Source organism: Leuresthes tenuis, unplaced genomic scaffold (assembly GCF_036924035.1).
Source record: "Leuresthes tenuis unplaced genomic scaffold, fLeuTen1.0.hap1 SCAF_3, whole genome shotgun sequence".
Taxonomy (NCBI): Eukaryota; Metazoa; Chordata; class Actinopteri; order Atheriniformes; family Atherinopsidae; genus Leuresthes; species Leuresthes tenuis.
This window is the reverse complement of record NW_027325357.1, coordinates 29520099-29534579: the sequence shown is the minus strand read 5'-3', so window position 1 is coordinate 29534579 and position 14481 is coordinate 29520099. Positions and strand designations below refer to the sequence as shown.

The following is a 14481-nucleotide window of genomic DNA, read 5'->3' as shown; positions in this document are numbered from 1 at the left end:
CGGGGGAGAAAAATGACGTGAAAGAATAATATCTTGCTGGGGTTTAAAACTGTTTTTGTTTTCACTGTTAACCTTCCGAGACAGCAGGGGGCACTGCGAGTGTTAAAAAAGCACGTGACACAATACGGAACTCAGTGGATGTTGTGGGTGAAGTGAGATCTACACGATTTAATTTTAAAGTAAGAGATTACGGGGTGTAACGACTGTGGAGGTTGTTCACAAGATGATCAGCTGCGTGTTACCAGAGTTTGGAATTTAAGCGACAATGGCGTCAAACTGGACCGAGAGGATTTGTGCTTTCACCCGCAGCCCGTCTCGCTTCCTCTCCGGAACGACCTCGGAGGCTTTCCTCGCTGAGCTGCTCCGCGAGCTCCGCGATGACAGAGCCAGCTACAGTATCAAGGTACCACGAAGAATGTTGGCGAAATATCGGCTGGCTTTACATATGTTTTGCTGTTTGGTACAAATCTACATCAGACGAAATGTTGTCTCTTGAAACGTTTTTACTTGGTCGAAGTTTATCACATTCTTAGAAGAGCTTCAACCAGAAAGAAAACACAGTTAGCTATTTGTAGAAGTATGGAAATTCTTGTTGTACGCCTTGAATTTACTCTCGTGGTACTCCCAACAAAGCTTTAGGAACTTTTAAAACAATATATTTACTAACTAAGAAAATAAACGTGTGGCAGTAGATTTCCTTTGTTTTTATTTTTTTTCCTAGTGTGCAGTTACTTTAGTTTCTGTTATGTGTGATGTTTATATTTTCCAGGAGTGTGATTCTATCCTCTTTCTTCTTCTGTCCCCAGGTCCTCCTGTTGTCTCCACTCTGTGAGTATCCGACTCTTCTGTGCTCCTCAGACTCGGTGGGTGAGGAGACCGCCCTGGAGCTTGTGTCAGTGTTCGCTCAGTGTCCTCCCAAGTCACTCCAGTTTCGTTGTCAGCTCCTTGTCACCGTCACTTGCGTCCTTGTCTGCTCTTCCTGTGCAAGCAGCCTCTCCCGTGCATCTCTGGACTTTCTGGACCTGCTCCTCCAAAGCGCTCAGGACACCAGTGACATCCAGGGTGATGGCGCCCAGCGTATGCTCCGGGCCACAGCTTGCGACTGCCTGCGGGAGATGGAGGCCTGCTGCCCCGGCCTCCTCTCTCAGCGTCTCGAACTCTTGGGTGGGCTCCGGCAGAAAGAAACGTCCAGGCTCCACCAGGCCTTTGCAGGGCTTCATATTCTGGTGCTGAGAAATGCAGTATATCGGCTCACGCAAGAAACGGGCGCAGGTGCAGAGGATCTTAAAGCTCTCCTGGGAGGAAATGCATCAGTTTCATGGGAAGCAGACCAGGACTCGGGCCCAGTTAAAAGCAAGGACTCAGCAACACTGTCCTCTCTTATCCTGGGACCAATGGGCACCGTGCCGACTCTCCACACAGGACCTGACTGCAAGGAGCTGCGAACAGTCCTCTCCTCCCTGCTGGAGGACTCCTACCTTCTCACTCCTCTGTGTCAGGCGGCACTGTTATTCAGACTGACAGAGGTAGTTGCCATGGTGCCCGCTATCCCTCCGGCCATATTCAGAGCTCAGCTGCTGCGACTGCTGGGAACCAGCGAGGTTTGTGTCAAATAAGGTTACGCATTATTGAAGTTGAGGCATTGCTGCGCACACAACTACAGTGCATGCTGTATACAGCAGACATCTAACTGCCAATCCTTTGCAACTTTGACATTTTGCTGAAAAAATTTCAGTTTAGGTACAATTGTAAAGGCCTGTATATCAGCTCTGACCCCTCAAGTTGGTTCAGTTTTGACTCAAAGTCCACAGTAGATCTTGTAGACTCTGATTTTAATCATTCAGGGGGGGAGGAAAAGCTTCAGTTAAAGCCAGACAGTTTGGAACAGATTTCAGTCTATTCAGAAAGTCACAGAAACAGTCAGATCCTGTAAGATTTGATATGAACATGTATGAAAATGAATTAAATGAACATGAAAAAATACTTTATTTATCCCAAAATGAAATTCTATCTGTGTGTACAGTCTTGGGTCGTTTTATCTACCCGCAGCAGTCTAATACAGCCACACTGTGTAAATCATCAGCAGATCAGTGTGTCGAGAACATTTAGAACAAATATAAAAGCCTCCAGAGGAAAGAGCTGCAAGACACCAGCTTTCAGTACGGTTAGGGCTTCATCTCTGTTGTTGTTCCGTGATAGTTTAATATTTTAGTTTTTGTTTGTTTCTGTATTAAATAGAGGGACTGTACGCCTGTGAATACGCATGTGAAAAACAAGACAAGTGCATTAAAACAACCTGTCCAGTTGATATCTGAACCAGTCAGATCAGGCCAGAACCAGGCATTTCCCAGCATCCTCTGAATCTGCATGGCTGCATGCTGTAATCTGTGTTGCTTTCAAGATAATGTGCATCCCGAGCTGAATCAGTTCTAATCCTGGGTCCAGAGACTCTCTGAGATGTAAATAAAAACTGAATGCAGGGATTTTTCAAATCTCTTAAACCAACATTTTATTCACAGTAGAACACAGAAAACTTGGTGAAAGTTCTGGACTTCCAGGCAGGTCAGTGAAGGTACCATGACTCTTCTACTATGAAGCCCCTTCCGGAGGATGCAGCGTCCATGATTTCCAAAAAAAAATTTCAAGTTTTGATTTGTCTGACCACCAAACTGCTTTCCACGTTGCCTCGGTCCATTTGAAATGAACTTCGGCCCAGAGAAGGTGGTGGTGTCTCTGGATGATATTCACGTATGGCTTCTTCTTTGCATAACAAAGCTTTAACATGGATTTTGGGAAGTCACAGTGAACTGTGTTCACAGACGGTGATTTCAGGAAGTCTTCCTGAGCCCAAGCAGTGGTTTCCGTGACAGAATCAGGGTGCTGCCTGAGGGCCTCAAGGTCACTGGTTTTCATGCCCCTTGTGTACACAAATGTCTGAATATTCTCAGGATATTTTGATGATACTATGTTGATGAAAAACTCAAACTCAGTGTTTTCATTGAGGAACATAATTTTGAAATTGCTCCACAATTTATTAATGATATTTCTATCAGATTGCTGAACATCTGCCAATCTTTGCTTCTGAGAGACTCTACCTCTCTAAGGTGCCCTTTTTGTACCCAGTCATGTGACTGACCTGTTGCTGCTTAATCGAATTAGTGGCAGCCGTCGCTCCAGCTGTTTCCTTTTAGTAGCTCTCACTTTTCCAGCCTTTTGTTGCCCCCTGCCCCGATTCGTGTTGCTGCTTTCTCACTTTCAACATTTTATGTTGTCTGTGTTGTATTGTGAATAAAATATCAGTTTCTTTTAGTTTTGCTTTCTGTTTTTATTCACATTTCCCACAGCGTTCTCCCCTTTTTGGAACTGAGGTTGAGTAACAAAGAACTATTCACTGCATGCACATGATATTTATCCTGAAAGTCACTAATGACTCGGAAGAATTGTTCATTTGAAGGTAGAATTATTCAGATCAGTGACACAATTCTGGACTAATGCTCGTTGTAATATTTGAATGCTTTCAAACGAGTGTAGATGTAGTTCCACAATAAAAACACAGGAATTATAAGCTGAAGGTGGAGGTTAGAGGTGAAGGCTGTTGGTCAGAACCTGGTTGGCTGTTTCTAAATTTTCAACCACATTAGAGTCGTCTCCATCTGACCGCTTTGAAACCAGAGTTGTTGACGCCGTGATTCTGTTTCCTCCTCAGGTTTGCCTCCTTCACACCACCCTGCTGATGAAGAGTGCCTTCACAGACAGCCTGTTCAGCGCTGAAGACGAAGGATTTATCCTCAAACGACTGGTTGTGCTCTCGCAGCACCCACTCCTGAGTACCCCTGAGAAGCTTTTCTACATGGACTGCATCCTGCACTTCCCAGAGAACCGTCCAATCAGCTGCGGCGACAGCGACGAGGCCCTCCCTGTGCTGCTGACTCCGAAGCTAGCTTCAGCTCTGCTGCCTACTGTGTTCAATGACAGCGCCACCCTGCTGGCCCGACTCAACCTGTTGTCTCTGGTCTACCTGGAGGAGGGGGAGGAGGAGAGTCGAGGGCTGGGCTACCTCTACGAACACCTCATGTCCCTGCTGCGCATCATGGAGAGCGGCAGCGGCAGGGAGATTGTCGTCACCTTTTTCAGAGCTGCCTTCCTCTTCCTTTTTTACTTCTGCCACATGAAGCGTTACTCCGACAGCCTGAGCGAGCAGCTGTGTCAGCTCTACATGCGCCACACCCGGCTGGCCCCACACCTCATCAACCTGGCTGACCAGATTCAGGAGAGACTCTCTGAGTCTGGCTGGACTTTGGAGCTCTTAAAAGCTCTTCAGAGGGTCATCACTGAGGCCCCGCTGGCCCAGCTCACCCTGCCAGACCTCAGCTGGCACCTTAAGATGCTGACCCGAGTGGGGGAGGAAGGAAAAATCTCCCAAGACAGCACCCTCCGCTTTCTGTCCCGAGTCATCATGCCATCGTCATCCTCGTTGTGTGGGAGTGGTAACTGGCGTCTGGGGAACGCCGTGTTGGGCGTTTGTCGCCGCCTGCTCGTCCACCCCAGCCTGGACTCGCTGCTCGTCCCTTTGGCTGACATCCTCCAGCATCTTGCCGGTCACTACGGAGACACGGACATCCAGGACCACGCCCGCTTCTACTACACCCTCTTAACCACCCTGTCCCGGGAGAAACTGGCTGTGGTGTTGGCACCGGGCGCGGCCGAGGACGGGCGCCAGGTTAAGAAACGAGCATTGTCTTGTCTCATGGCCGAGAGCGAAGGACTAACGAGCGCACTAACCATTCACCAGACAGAGAAAACAATATTCAGTCTGACCGAGGCTCCTTCTGAGCAACTAGAAGCAGCTAAAGACGGTCGGCTAAATCAGGGTGAGGCACAGAACATCTCGGACGAGGCAGAAAAAGCGCTGGAAACCTACAGAGCTCAGTTCGATGACCCTAACTTTGCTTCTGAAATAACACTGAGGTACAAGCTGACTCACACTCAGGATCATGACCCCAACTTTGATCAGCTCTTCAGCATCCGCCTCCATGTCAGCCTCACAGATGGTCATTACGAAGCCCTGCACGACATCAGCGTGCCGTGTCTCTTCAGAGAGAGGCCATCGCCTGTAGTGCAGCTGAGGCTAAAGCCCAGGCAGCCGTACCCGACGACCTTCCACGCAAGCGCTATTTTCACCACCCAGGACGGCTTCACCTGGCACACCAACCTGCCAGACATCCACATTTCTTTCCAGCAGACATTCCTGCCTCTGCCTGCACCCAGCAGCTGGGCTCCAGCAAGCAGGCTGAATGTGTTCGAGGGCTTATGGGACGAAATGAGCTCCGAGGCTGCGGACTGCGTCATCAGTCTTTTCTGCTGCCAGCTGAAGGAGGCAGCTCTGAATTCGCTGGTGGGAAAACACTTCCTTCCCTTCCTGGTATCAGACTTTTCCCATAAGGAAGAGTTGAAAGTGCTTATCTTCCTCCCACCAAAGTCTCACATGCTGCTGAAGATCAGGCTCGAGGAGGATGCTGTGCATTTCAACATCGCCACCAACAACTGGCATCTTCTGCCTCATATAAATTCTTACCTGCTCGCAATCACGTCTTCCCAGGGAGACACTGTCAGCTAACCGCAGTGAGGTTTACGGACTTGTTTTTAAACGACAGCAAAAAGACTTAACATCCAAACTTTGTCAGAGTGAAATAATACAGCTGGAGACCGTTGATTAAAATGAAGTTATTGCACTTTAATTATCTTGATTTTGAAATAAAATGTGAAATAAAATATTTTGTCACTTTTTTTTTTGAGCCAGACAAAATGATTGACTTGTTGTGTATACTTTATAAATAAGACGATATTTATTTAAGTGAACCTTCCATCATTAACTGACAGCCAGCTGTTGTTCAGATACAAGCATCTAAATGTTCATCCTTTAGATGAGAGGCACTGGATGTAAGCATTTAGTTTGCTTTGTAGAACACTCCACAGGGATTCTAAATGTTGGCCAAATATACAGCTACAGATGAAACCATTCATATAAGAGTTTGCACACTCTCAGAGAGTCCCAGTTTATAAAAGTTTATAGTCTCACATGTATTTCGGGCAGCAATAAAAAAAACTCAGAGTCATTGATATCAGCAACTTACAATCCATTAAGACTACAGGTAACCTCCACCAGGTGTCCTTTTATATATATATGTATATATATATATTTATTTTTTGGCCTAGTACAGTCCAGTTTGAGCCGTCCTTTATTCAGTGAGGCCTTTGAAGTTTGGTCCTGTGTACATGGGTAAGGATGTCTGCTGGCTGATGAGTTTGTCCATGATGGCGATCTCTGCATCTCTCTTCTCCATCTCGTCCACTGGGCTCCAGGACATGTCGTGTTGAAGTTTGAATGCGCCAAGAAATGGATGAGGGCAGCCTAATCCCCATTCCTTCAGAGGAAAGGAGAGCAGAGGTGTGTCATGATGACACGTGTAGCATAAAGGACAGACAGGAAGCGTTTCTTCTCTAAATCATTTCCATTAGTTTGGATTCTCACAAAAAGGGAAATTAAGTTTCCTTTTGTAAGTTATCTGATGCTTATCTAAACATCTTTGTATTTGGTTCTACAACTGAAATTAGTCAAAAAAGTCAAATCAAGTAATCTGAGAAACATTCAAACTTCTAGTTCTCCATCTGCCTCTGACTTTCTGAAGCATTCTGCAGGTATGGTTTTCCAACTGTCGATTTTATTTCTAAAGCACGTTTAAAAGCAAAGCAAGGTGAACCCATGCTTTACGGTAGCAGTCAAACAAAGAGCAATAAGTAACATTCCATAAAACACAAGGGGTGGAGTCAAAATAATAAAATGCACCAAATCATGGTAAAATATTCAATTAAAACAAAATGAGAGACGATGGATCAAATCAAGGTGTGACACACTACTTGAGATGGCAACGATAGTTCTTCTATAACGTCTTGAAAGTTTCTAATGTGTGAACAGTTTTCCACAGGTTGGGAGCGGCCACTGTTTTTCTGTCTGAACATCCAGTAACATAATCAGTCAACCAGAGCCTCTTAGCGGAGTACAATGATACAAGTTCCCAAAGATAGGTTAAATCAGACTATTTAAAACCTTAAAAAGCATTCAAATAAATCTTTTAACAGTCAGGAAGTCAATAGAATGATGTCAACACTGGTGTCACATAACCACATTTTTGTTCCTGTAAAAAGATGAGCAGCTGCATTTTACACCAGCTGAAGTGACGCCTGAACTACACCCACATTAAAGGAATTACAGTCATCTAACTGAGTGGGAAAAAAGCACGAATGACTTGCAAAATCTCTGGCAGAGAGGAAGGGCTTTACCTGGGCTAAAAAAAACAAAAGAAGTTGGACTGTATGAAGCCAAAGGTCAGGGGTCGCACCTACAAAGTCCTGCAAAGCCTGTAATCAATCTCTAATTCTTAGAAAAACCATAGAAATATGCAACCTAAACATGGACCCCAAAGCCAACAGAAAGAAAACAGGAGTGGAGCCTTGAGAAACTCAAGAACTCAATAAAACTTAAACCACTGTAGGTCAGCACATTTAATGTCTATATTCTGTATGAGCTATGATAGATGCTTTATTGTTACTGTACATAAAATATACAACAAAATTCATGTGCACTCGAGAAGTCTGTATTAAACAATAAATAAGATGCTTCATTCAAATTTTATAAGCCACCATCAATGAGCAACTATCCTTGGATTATGATATGATTTAACATAATAATTTATTAATTACATGAGGTTCCATAAACGGTGCTACTCTGGCTGTACTAACCCAACATGCATGTCTCCACTATAACCGGTCAGATCCGACTGAAGCTGCCTGTGTGAAGCCACCTGCTAATCAATCAGCTCCTTCTGTGTTACATGAACTTTGGTCATCAAACACTACCGCCACACTCACAGGCAGTGTCACGTTTGGCGTTCACGTGCGCTTTTTACGTGGAACTCTCCCTCAGGGTATGTTAGATAACACGAGTTATACAGGAATTTTGAAACTCCTCATCTCCATACAGACTGACGGAACATGAAAGCAGGCTGAGCGAATGAGGGTCACTATCTGTCAGAGCAACACCAACCTCAGGGGAGATGATGGAGAAGTATTTCTGTCCAGATGGCCGCTGGTAGAGGTAGTACATGGTGCCTGGCTTTTTCACAATGTTGCAAGCGGCATGGTGGAGGTCAGCATCTCGTTTTGCCTCTTCCAAAGCCTATAAGAAAAGGAGGAGTGCAGATGTGAAAGCGCTCATTTTTTATCAGATGAGGAGGTCCACGCTGATGACGATCGTACCTTTCTCGCCTGCTCCTGTAGGTATCTGATCTGGTCCGCGATCACTGTCAGTTTGTTGCAAGCGTTGGCTTTTACAAAATCGTCTCCCTAATCAAACACACAAGACAAATATTTCAGGTTTGCACATCACACAGTCTCAAGTGCGGGTGTGTTGGAAGACATCAGCCCACAAACTGCTCATGCTAAGCACCAGCATTTACTAATCAGCACAATACCAGCCCTGGGTCTTCGGCAGTGATGTAACACAGGGTTTTTTTTGTTGATTGTAACATTAATCACATAAATAAACAACAAAAACAAAAATCTGAATTCACACCTTTTGTACTTGTTCTGCCAGGGCCACCAGGTCCATGGGATCTCCCACTCTGTTGGTCTGGTAGGAGCTGACCAGTTCCAGCCCGCTGGGGGCTGCACTGCTCTCAACCAGTTTCACTGCATCACACACACACACAAAAGACGAGTTACATCACAGTTATGTAGATGAAATGACCACCACTGCTGTGACTGTTACTACCTCGCTTTGTAGTTAATGGATTATAACAACAATTTCCAACAAACCTGCAGTGAGTCAACTTATGTAGAAAAAAATCAGTACACTTTAGGAGTTTAAGCTTTTGGGCTCCAGCAGGTTATCCAGACTCGTGTAACAACAGCTACAACTGTCGGCACCTTTCAACAAATACTTCTGACTTAGAAATGTAATGCCTGGAACAAAACCGACACGAACGTTGTCGCCAGACCAAACCTGACATGGCACCCGTGCCTCTTTGAACGTGCATCTTCAGGGATCTGCTCTTAAATCTCATTGTACAATGGACAATGACAATAAAATCTTTCTATTCTATGTAAAGTATCTCAACGATCGTAGTGCTGTTAAATATATTACTCTGCTAAAAGTTAATATGCTGATTTGTTGTTGGACTAAACTATAAAGCTTTAGTTAGTTGATACAACACAATTGCTGGCATAATTAAGTTAACATTAAGGTTTACATTTAGATTAATATAACAGTACAGACACCCACAGCTTTGTTAGTGAACAACTCTGTGAACTGCTCAGGGAGGGAAGAAGTGTAATTGAATTTACTATGAATTGCTGGGTAAATTTCTTACCTGTGGTGGTTTTGTCAGGTTGGTTCGGTAGACTGACCGTCCTGTCCATCTTCTGTTCTTTACGTTTTTACCGAAACTTCACTCCCTAATGAAATTAATAAGAATGTGTACGCCAGTACACCCTGTTCACCTGCTGCTTTTGTAACCTGCTAAAAATAACGTAACTCTTCACGCGGTCCTAAGTCTCCACCCCGTTTTGCTCAAAATGGTAGTTCACATTTGCGCCTGATTAAAATACATTTGGAAAAGGTTTATCTGTGACTTTGAATGCAGTTTTGATCTACGTATATAGCCTCGTTTAAGATACTTCCAAACTTCTATGTCATAGTCTTGAAAAATGAAATATGATTTTTTATTATTTATATTCAGGCACTCAATCTACAGCTTCACAACAGAACGTTGTACACAGAAAGATTAGTCACTGTTGAGAGTTATCAATAAATATATTAATGTAAGCCACATTAATGTTTTCACATTTATGACCACACAAAATCTTTTAAACTATTAATGTTTAATGTAACTTGGGACTATGAGCTCATGTTGTCTTTTTCTTGCTGTCAGATTTAGGTAAGTTTCTCCCATGAACCACTGCGTGCAAACAAGTGCTGAGTGTTGATTCTTCCCCCCCCACACATTTATGTAAGATTTCTAGTTTGTGCGTGACATAACTAAGGTCATTTGATAACGTTTTTGCTTTTTTACCTTTTTTAAAAAAAATGTGCCACGTTCTAATTATTTTTCACAATAAGAGGTGCACTTGGTTTGTCATAGAGTAGACAATACAATTGTGTAACATTTGAAAATTTAAACGTGTCTTTACTGATATATGACTATGAGTAAAATATGTTATGTTATAATGAGAAAAGTTAATGTCAAACGGGACATGCTTATCAACCTGATATAACATATAATGTAATAATGCATTGTTGTATTGTTTGAAATCTATGGCATTCTGCACAAGTATTAAGCCATCGATCATTTCTTTCCATTTTGCTTCCAAGGAGCCCAACCTTTTTGTAATTATTAATTTATATACTTAAAAAGAGCACACAGTGTAAACAGATCAATACACCAATAAAGTAATGGCAAAACACAACAGAACTCAACTAAAGGGTTATTATCAGGCATCTATAACATTTAGTTTAGATCTTTTTTAAGTATTTCTTTTAATATACAGTTTTTAATTAACCACACAGGGCTACATCTATCATAAAGATCATCAGTGAGGTCTGTATCTCAATAAGATCCCATTCATGAATAAAACATTACTTTAAAAAGAACAACAATTAAAATATCTAACAAACATTTTAAGTTTTTTATTCTCTATTGTAGTTCCAAAAGAAAATCTAATTTGTATTGAATCGGGTGAGAAAACGCCAATAATTCATCAGATGATCTCTAGTCTTTATGTCCCCATCCCAAAATGTCACTGTGGTAAAACTGAATCTTTGCCTAAGTTGCTGTTCAGAAGGGTCGACACCATTAGATCCTTTAAAATAGAGCTCTTTGATCACGGTTGCTTTTTTTAGATTAACAGATTTTCTTTTCCAAATAATCAAAGTTTAACTTGTTGATGGTCTGTTGCTTTCTTAGATATGGAAAGAGAACGATCTGAATATATGCTAAGTATATTAAGTGACTTTTCATGTGATAAATAAATTTCACCAAAATTACTGTTTAAGCATTTGCTGTCTTAGTCACAGCTTGCACCCATCTATTTTCTTACAAACATTCAAGTTTTCAATTGAAATAGACTTCTTAGTAATTATGCACGTACAAGTTACTGGAGATACCATATGCTGCCACAAGGTGGCAGATGGCTAAAAATTTACAATTTTTAAAGATTAAGTGTAAACCAGATACTTTGGAAAACACATCAGTTATCTGAATAGCCTTTGAAACCTGTTCAGTACATTTAAAAAACAACATTGTGTCATTCTCTTCTTGTCTTATGACTATTTGGCTCTCAAAGATATTTCCATATTCAATATTTTCTTGAATAAGAATAGAAAGCATTTCTGCCACAACTAAAAAGAGATATGTAGAAACCGGGCAGCTTTGTTTTGTACCTCTGCTTCCATGATTAAAACATTCAACTATGTTCCTAAAGATCTCTCCAAAAGCAAATAGTTCCACTGCTTTGGAAAGGATGCTCTGCTATGTCGAAGGCTTTATAAATATCAAGACAAAAAATAAAAGCAATCATTAACATAATCACTGCATTCGAGCACGTCTCGGAGTGAGTGCTTATTGTTAAGTATCGCCTCGCTCTCATAAATCCTGCTTGTTTGTCATTTATTATCTGAGAAGAAAAAGCGTCCTTGAGGCGATTTGAAAATATTTATGTCAGCTGCTTGTAATCATTATTGAGGAATGCTGTTGGTCACAAAATGTCCAACATTCTGGGAGTTTACCTTAGAGGTTTAGAGATACTATTACTTCCCTAAAAACTTTGTGGTAGTGATTTGTTCATGATAGATATTCTAAAGTTTCAAATAAGAGTGCTGCAACGTGTTCCAAGAAATGCTTATGAAAGGGTTCTGTCAGGTGTCTGAGCCAGGGTCAACAGTCAGACCATTCATTGCTTTTTCAAGTTCCTCATAGAAATCTGTGAGTGATTTCTAAAATCTTTTTATTCATCTAATTTATTTGAGGAGTAAAATCTTTACATTGGTTCTGCTGCATCAGGTGAGACGTCAGAGGAACATGAGTTAGTATAAAGAATATGATTTTTTTTTTGTAATATTTTGCGGTTTTAACTTTTCTAAGAGAATAATCTCTTTTTTGGCTTTTTTTCAAAGGTTATATGAACACTGTTTGCTCGGGCGTTCGTAAGGTCTTCAAAAGTTTTTCTTTGGACTGCATTTTGGACTGCATTTTCACTTATTTTCAGTCCAATCTTTGTCCTTGACCGTTTTCAAAGGAATGCAAAACAAAGGCGGCCAACATCCAAAAAAGAGCTTTGGAATGTAATTTACGAAGCCTGGACTACTATTCCTGAAGATTCCTTAAAGAAATTACAAGATTGTGTTTCTGCATTTCAATTAATGCTGCATATATTTCACGTTGGGCTGCACGGTGGTGTGGTGGTTAGCACTGTCATCTCACAGAAAGAGGGTTGCAGGTTCAATCCCTGCCTGGGGCCTTTCTGTGTGGAGTTTGCATCTACTCCCCATGTATGTGTGGGTTCTCTCCGGGTACTCTGGCTTCCTCCCACCATTCATCCGTTAAGTTAGGTACCCACCTTTTGCCCGATGACTGCTGGGATAGGCTCCAGCCCACCCGCTACCCGATTGACGGTATAGAAGATGGATGGATGGATATTTCATGTTTTCCCAGCAATATATAAAGAAAGTGGAAGCAGTCTTTTTTACTGTACTACACAGTCTCTCCAGCTTTCTTGCAGTCTGCTTTAAAGCAGCTGTGGATTATACCAAGGAGCTAACCTCTTCTGATTACCTTCCTTTTCTGAGGGGCAACATTGTCCAGTGTTGTACGCACTGAAACTATAGTGCTGTCAACAAGAGAGTCAAGTAATGCTGGAGTTCAAGGAAATGAACTTCGCCCATATAACTCATTGTGTGGTTTTAGTTTGCGGTTGTTATGTGTGTAAATCTTTCACATGTCAATAAGGTACACATATTTTGACAATCAGTAAGCAAAATGAGCTTCACCTTTTTTCACTTTCATTTGAATCAATCAAAGTTTCAAAACTGCAGCAGCACATCTGCTGCTCCTCTTTCATAAAGAGGGTGGTGAAGAAGGAAAAAGACGCAGGCAACACTTAAGCAAATAATGAAACTTTCAGTGAACATTTATAAAGGAAGTCGCCTAGTGTCAGGTCCATAAAGGCGTACACCTGTTTCTCCACACAAACTGATATTTATAAAGGAAGAATGTGTGGAGAGACTGTGCACCTCACACATTCTTTAAACCACGTGCTCACACGTTTTTAAAGCCGTTTCACACAGATATGAGGTGGAAACTGAAAAATAGGTGACAGAATACCCTGATCATTGTTCGGTTCAGTTTAGTTTTATTTATATAACGCCAAATTACAACAAATGTCACCTCAAGGCACTTACATAATATAGTCGAATTCAAGCTAATTGGAATTCAGTTCATTGTAATCATAATCCAATGAAATCCAATTATTAATTTAAAAATAATTCAATTAATTCATATAGAGCCAATTCAAAAACGATATACTAGGTAAGGAAACCAACAGATTGCACTGAGACTTCTCTTCAGTCCAATCTCCCATCCTGAGGCGACTGTGGAGTGAAACGACTCCCTTTTAACAGGAAGAAACCTCTGGCAGAACCAGACTCAGGAAGGGTGGCCATCCGCCTCGACCAGCTGGAGTTTTGAGAGGACAGAAAAGAGGGGGAAAAACACCATAACACCATTCAAAGGATACCTGTTGGACCAGGGAAACACAAGTTTATGACCACAATAATGCCACATGTACATAATATCATTTGAGAAATTAAACGGGGAAAAAGAAAGCAAAGTGAGCAGCAGTCTAAGCCTATAGCAGCTTAACTATGGGATGTTTCAGGATTACCTGAGCCATCCCTAACTATAAGCTTTATCAAAAAGGAAAGTTTTAAGCCTAATCTTAAAAGTGGAAAGGGTGTCTGCTTCCCGGACATTTACTGGCAGATTATTTCCCAAAAGAGGGGCCTGATAACTGAAGGCTCTACCTCCCATTCTACTTTTAGAAACTCTGGAAACAACAAGTAAACCTGCAGTTTGGGAGCGAAGTGCTCTGTTAGGAAAATATCTTGCAATGAGATCTTTAAGATATGATGGAGCTCGGTCATTAAGAGCTTTATATGTGAGGAGAAGAATCTTAAATTCTATTCTGAATTTAACAGGGAGCCAATGAAGAGAAGCTAAAACTGGAGAAATATGATGTAGCATCAGGTGGGAAGCCGCAGAGAAGTGTGTAAGACTACAACTCTGCATCCTGGTCTCAACCCTGGGTTGTCATGTTTTTGGATGACTAATAAATTCGTCCATATTTCTAGTAATGAGAGTCGCTCCTTCC

At 42.0% G+C, this 14481-nt stretch overlaps 2 protein-coding genes across 2 annotated transcripts in view; one reads left to right on the top strand and one right to left on the bottom strand.

Moving 5' to 3' along the window:
* The first annotated feature begins 114 nt into the window (after positions 1–114).
* On the top strand, positions 115–5785 carry ap5b1 (adaptor related protein complex 5 subunit beta 1). The gene is made up of 3 exons (XM_072382926.1): positions 115–403; positions 807–1601; positions 3707–5785. Exons 1-3 carry the CDS (start codon positions 266–268, stop codon positions 5615–5617), a joined length of 2844 nt encoding a protein of 947 aa, XP_072239027.1. The 5' UTR covers positions 115–265; the 3' UTR covers positions 5618–5785.
* Positions 5714–14481, bottom strand: part of cunh1orf50 (chromosome unknown C1orf50 homolog) — a 274707-nt gene continuing 265939 nt past the window's right edge. The window contains exons 2-6 of the mRNA XM_072382927.1: positions 9429–9541; positions 8633–8748; positions 8317–8403; positions 8105–8236; positions 5714–6425 (exon numbers count right to left, since the gene is read on the bottom strand). Of these exons, the coding sequence (XP_072239028.1) occupies positions 6240–6425; positions 8105–8236; positions 8317–8403; positions 8633–8748; positions 9429–9477 (570 nt within the window). The 5' untranslated portion in view covers positions 9478–9541 and the 3' untranslated portion in view covers positions 5714–6239. The remainder of the gene's footprint in view (positions 6426–8104; positions 8237–8316; positions 8404–8632; positions 8749–9428; positions 9542–14481) is intronic.

Coding starts and splice junctions, on each gene's coding strand:
- ap5b1 (XM_072382926.1), top strand. CDS start 266: ATGGCGTCAAACTGGACCGAGAGGATTTGTGCTTTCACCCGCAGCCCG. Junction 404..806: donor GAGCCAGCTACAGTATCAAG/GTACCACGAAGA, acceptor TTCTGTCCCCAG/GTCCTCCTGTTGTCTCCACT. Junction 1,602..3,706: donor GACTGCTGGGAACCAGCGAG/GTTTGTGTCAAA, acceptor TTTCCTCCTCAG/GTTTGCCTCCTTCACACCAC.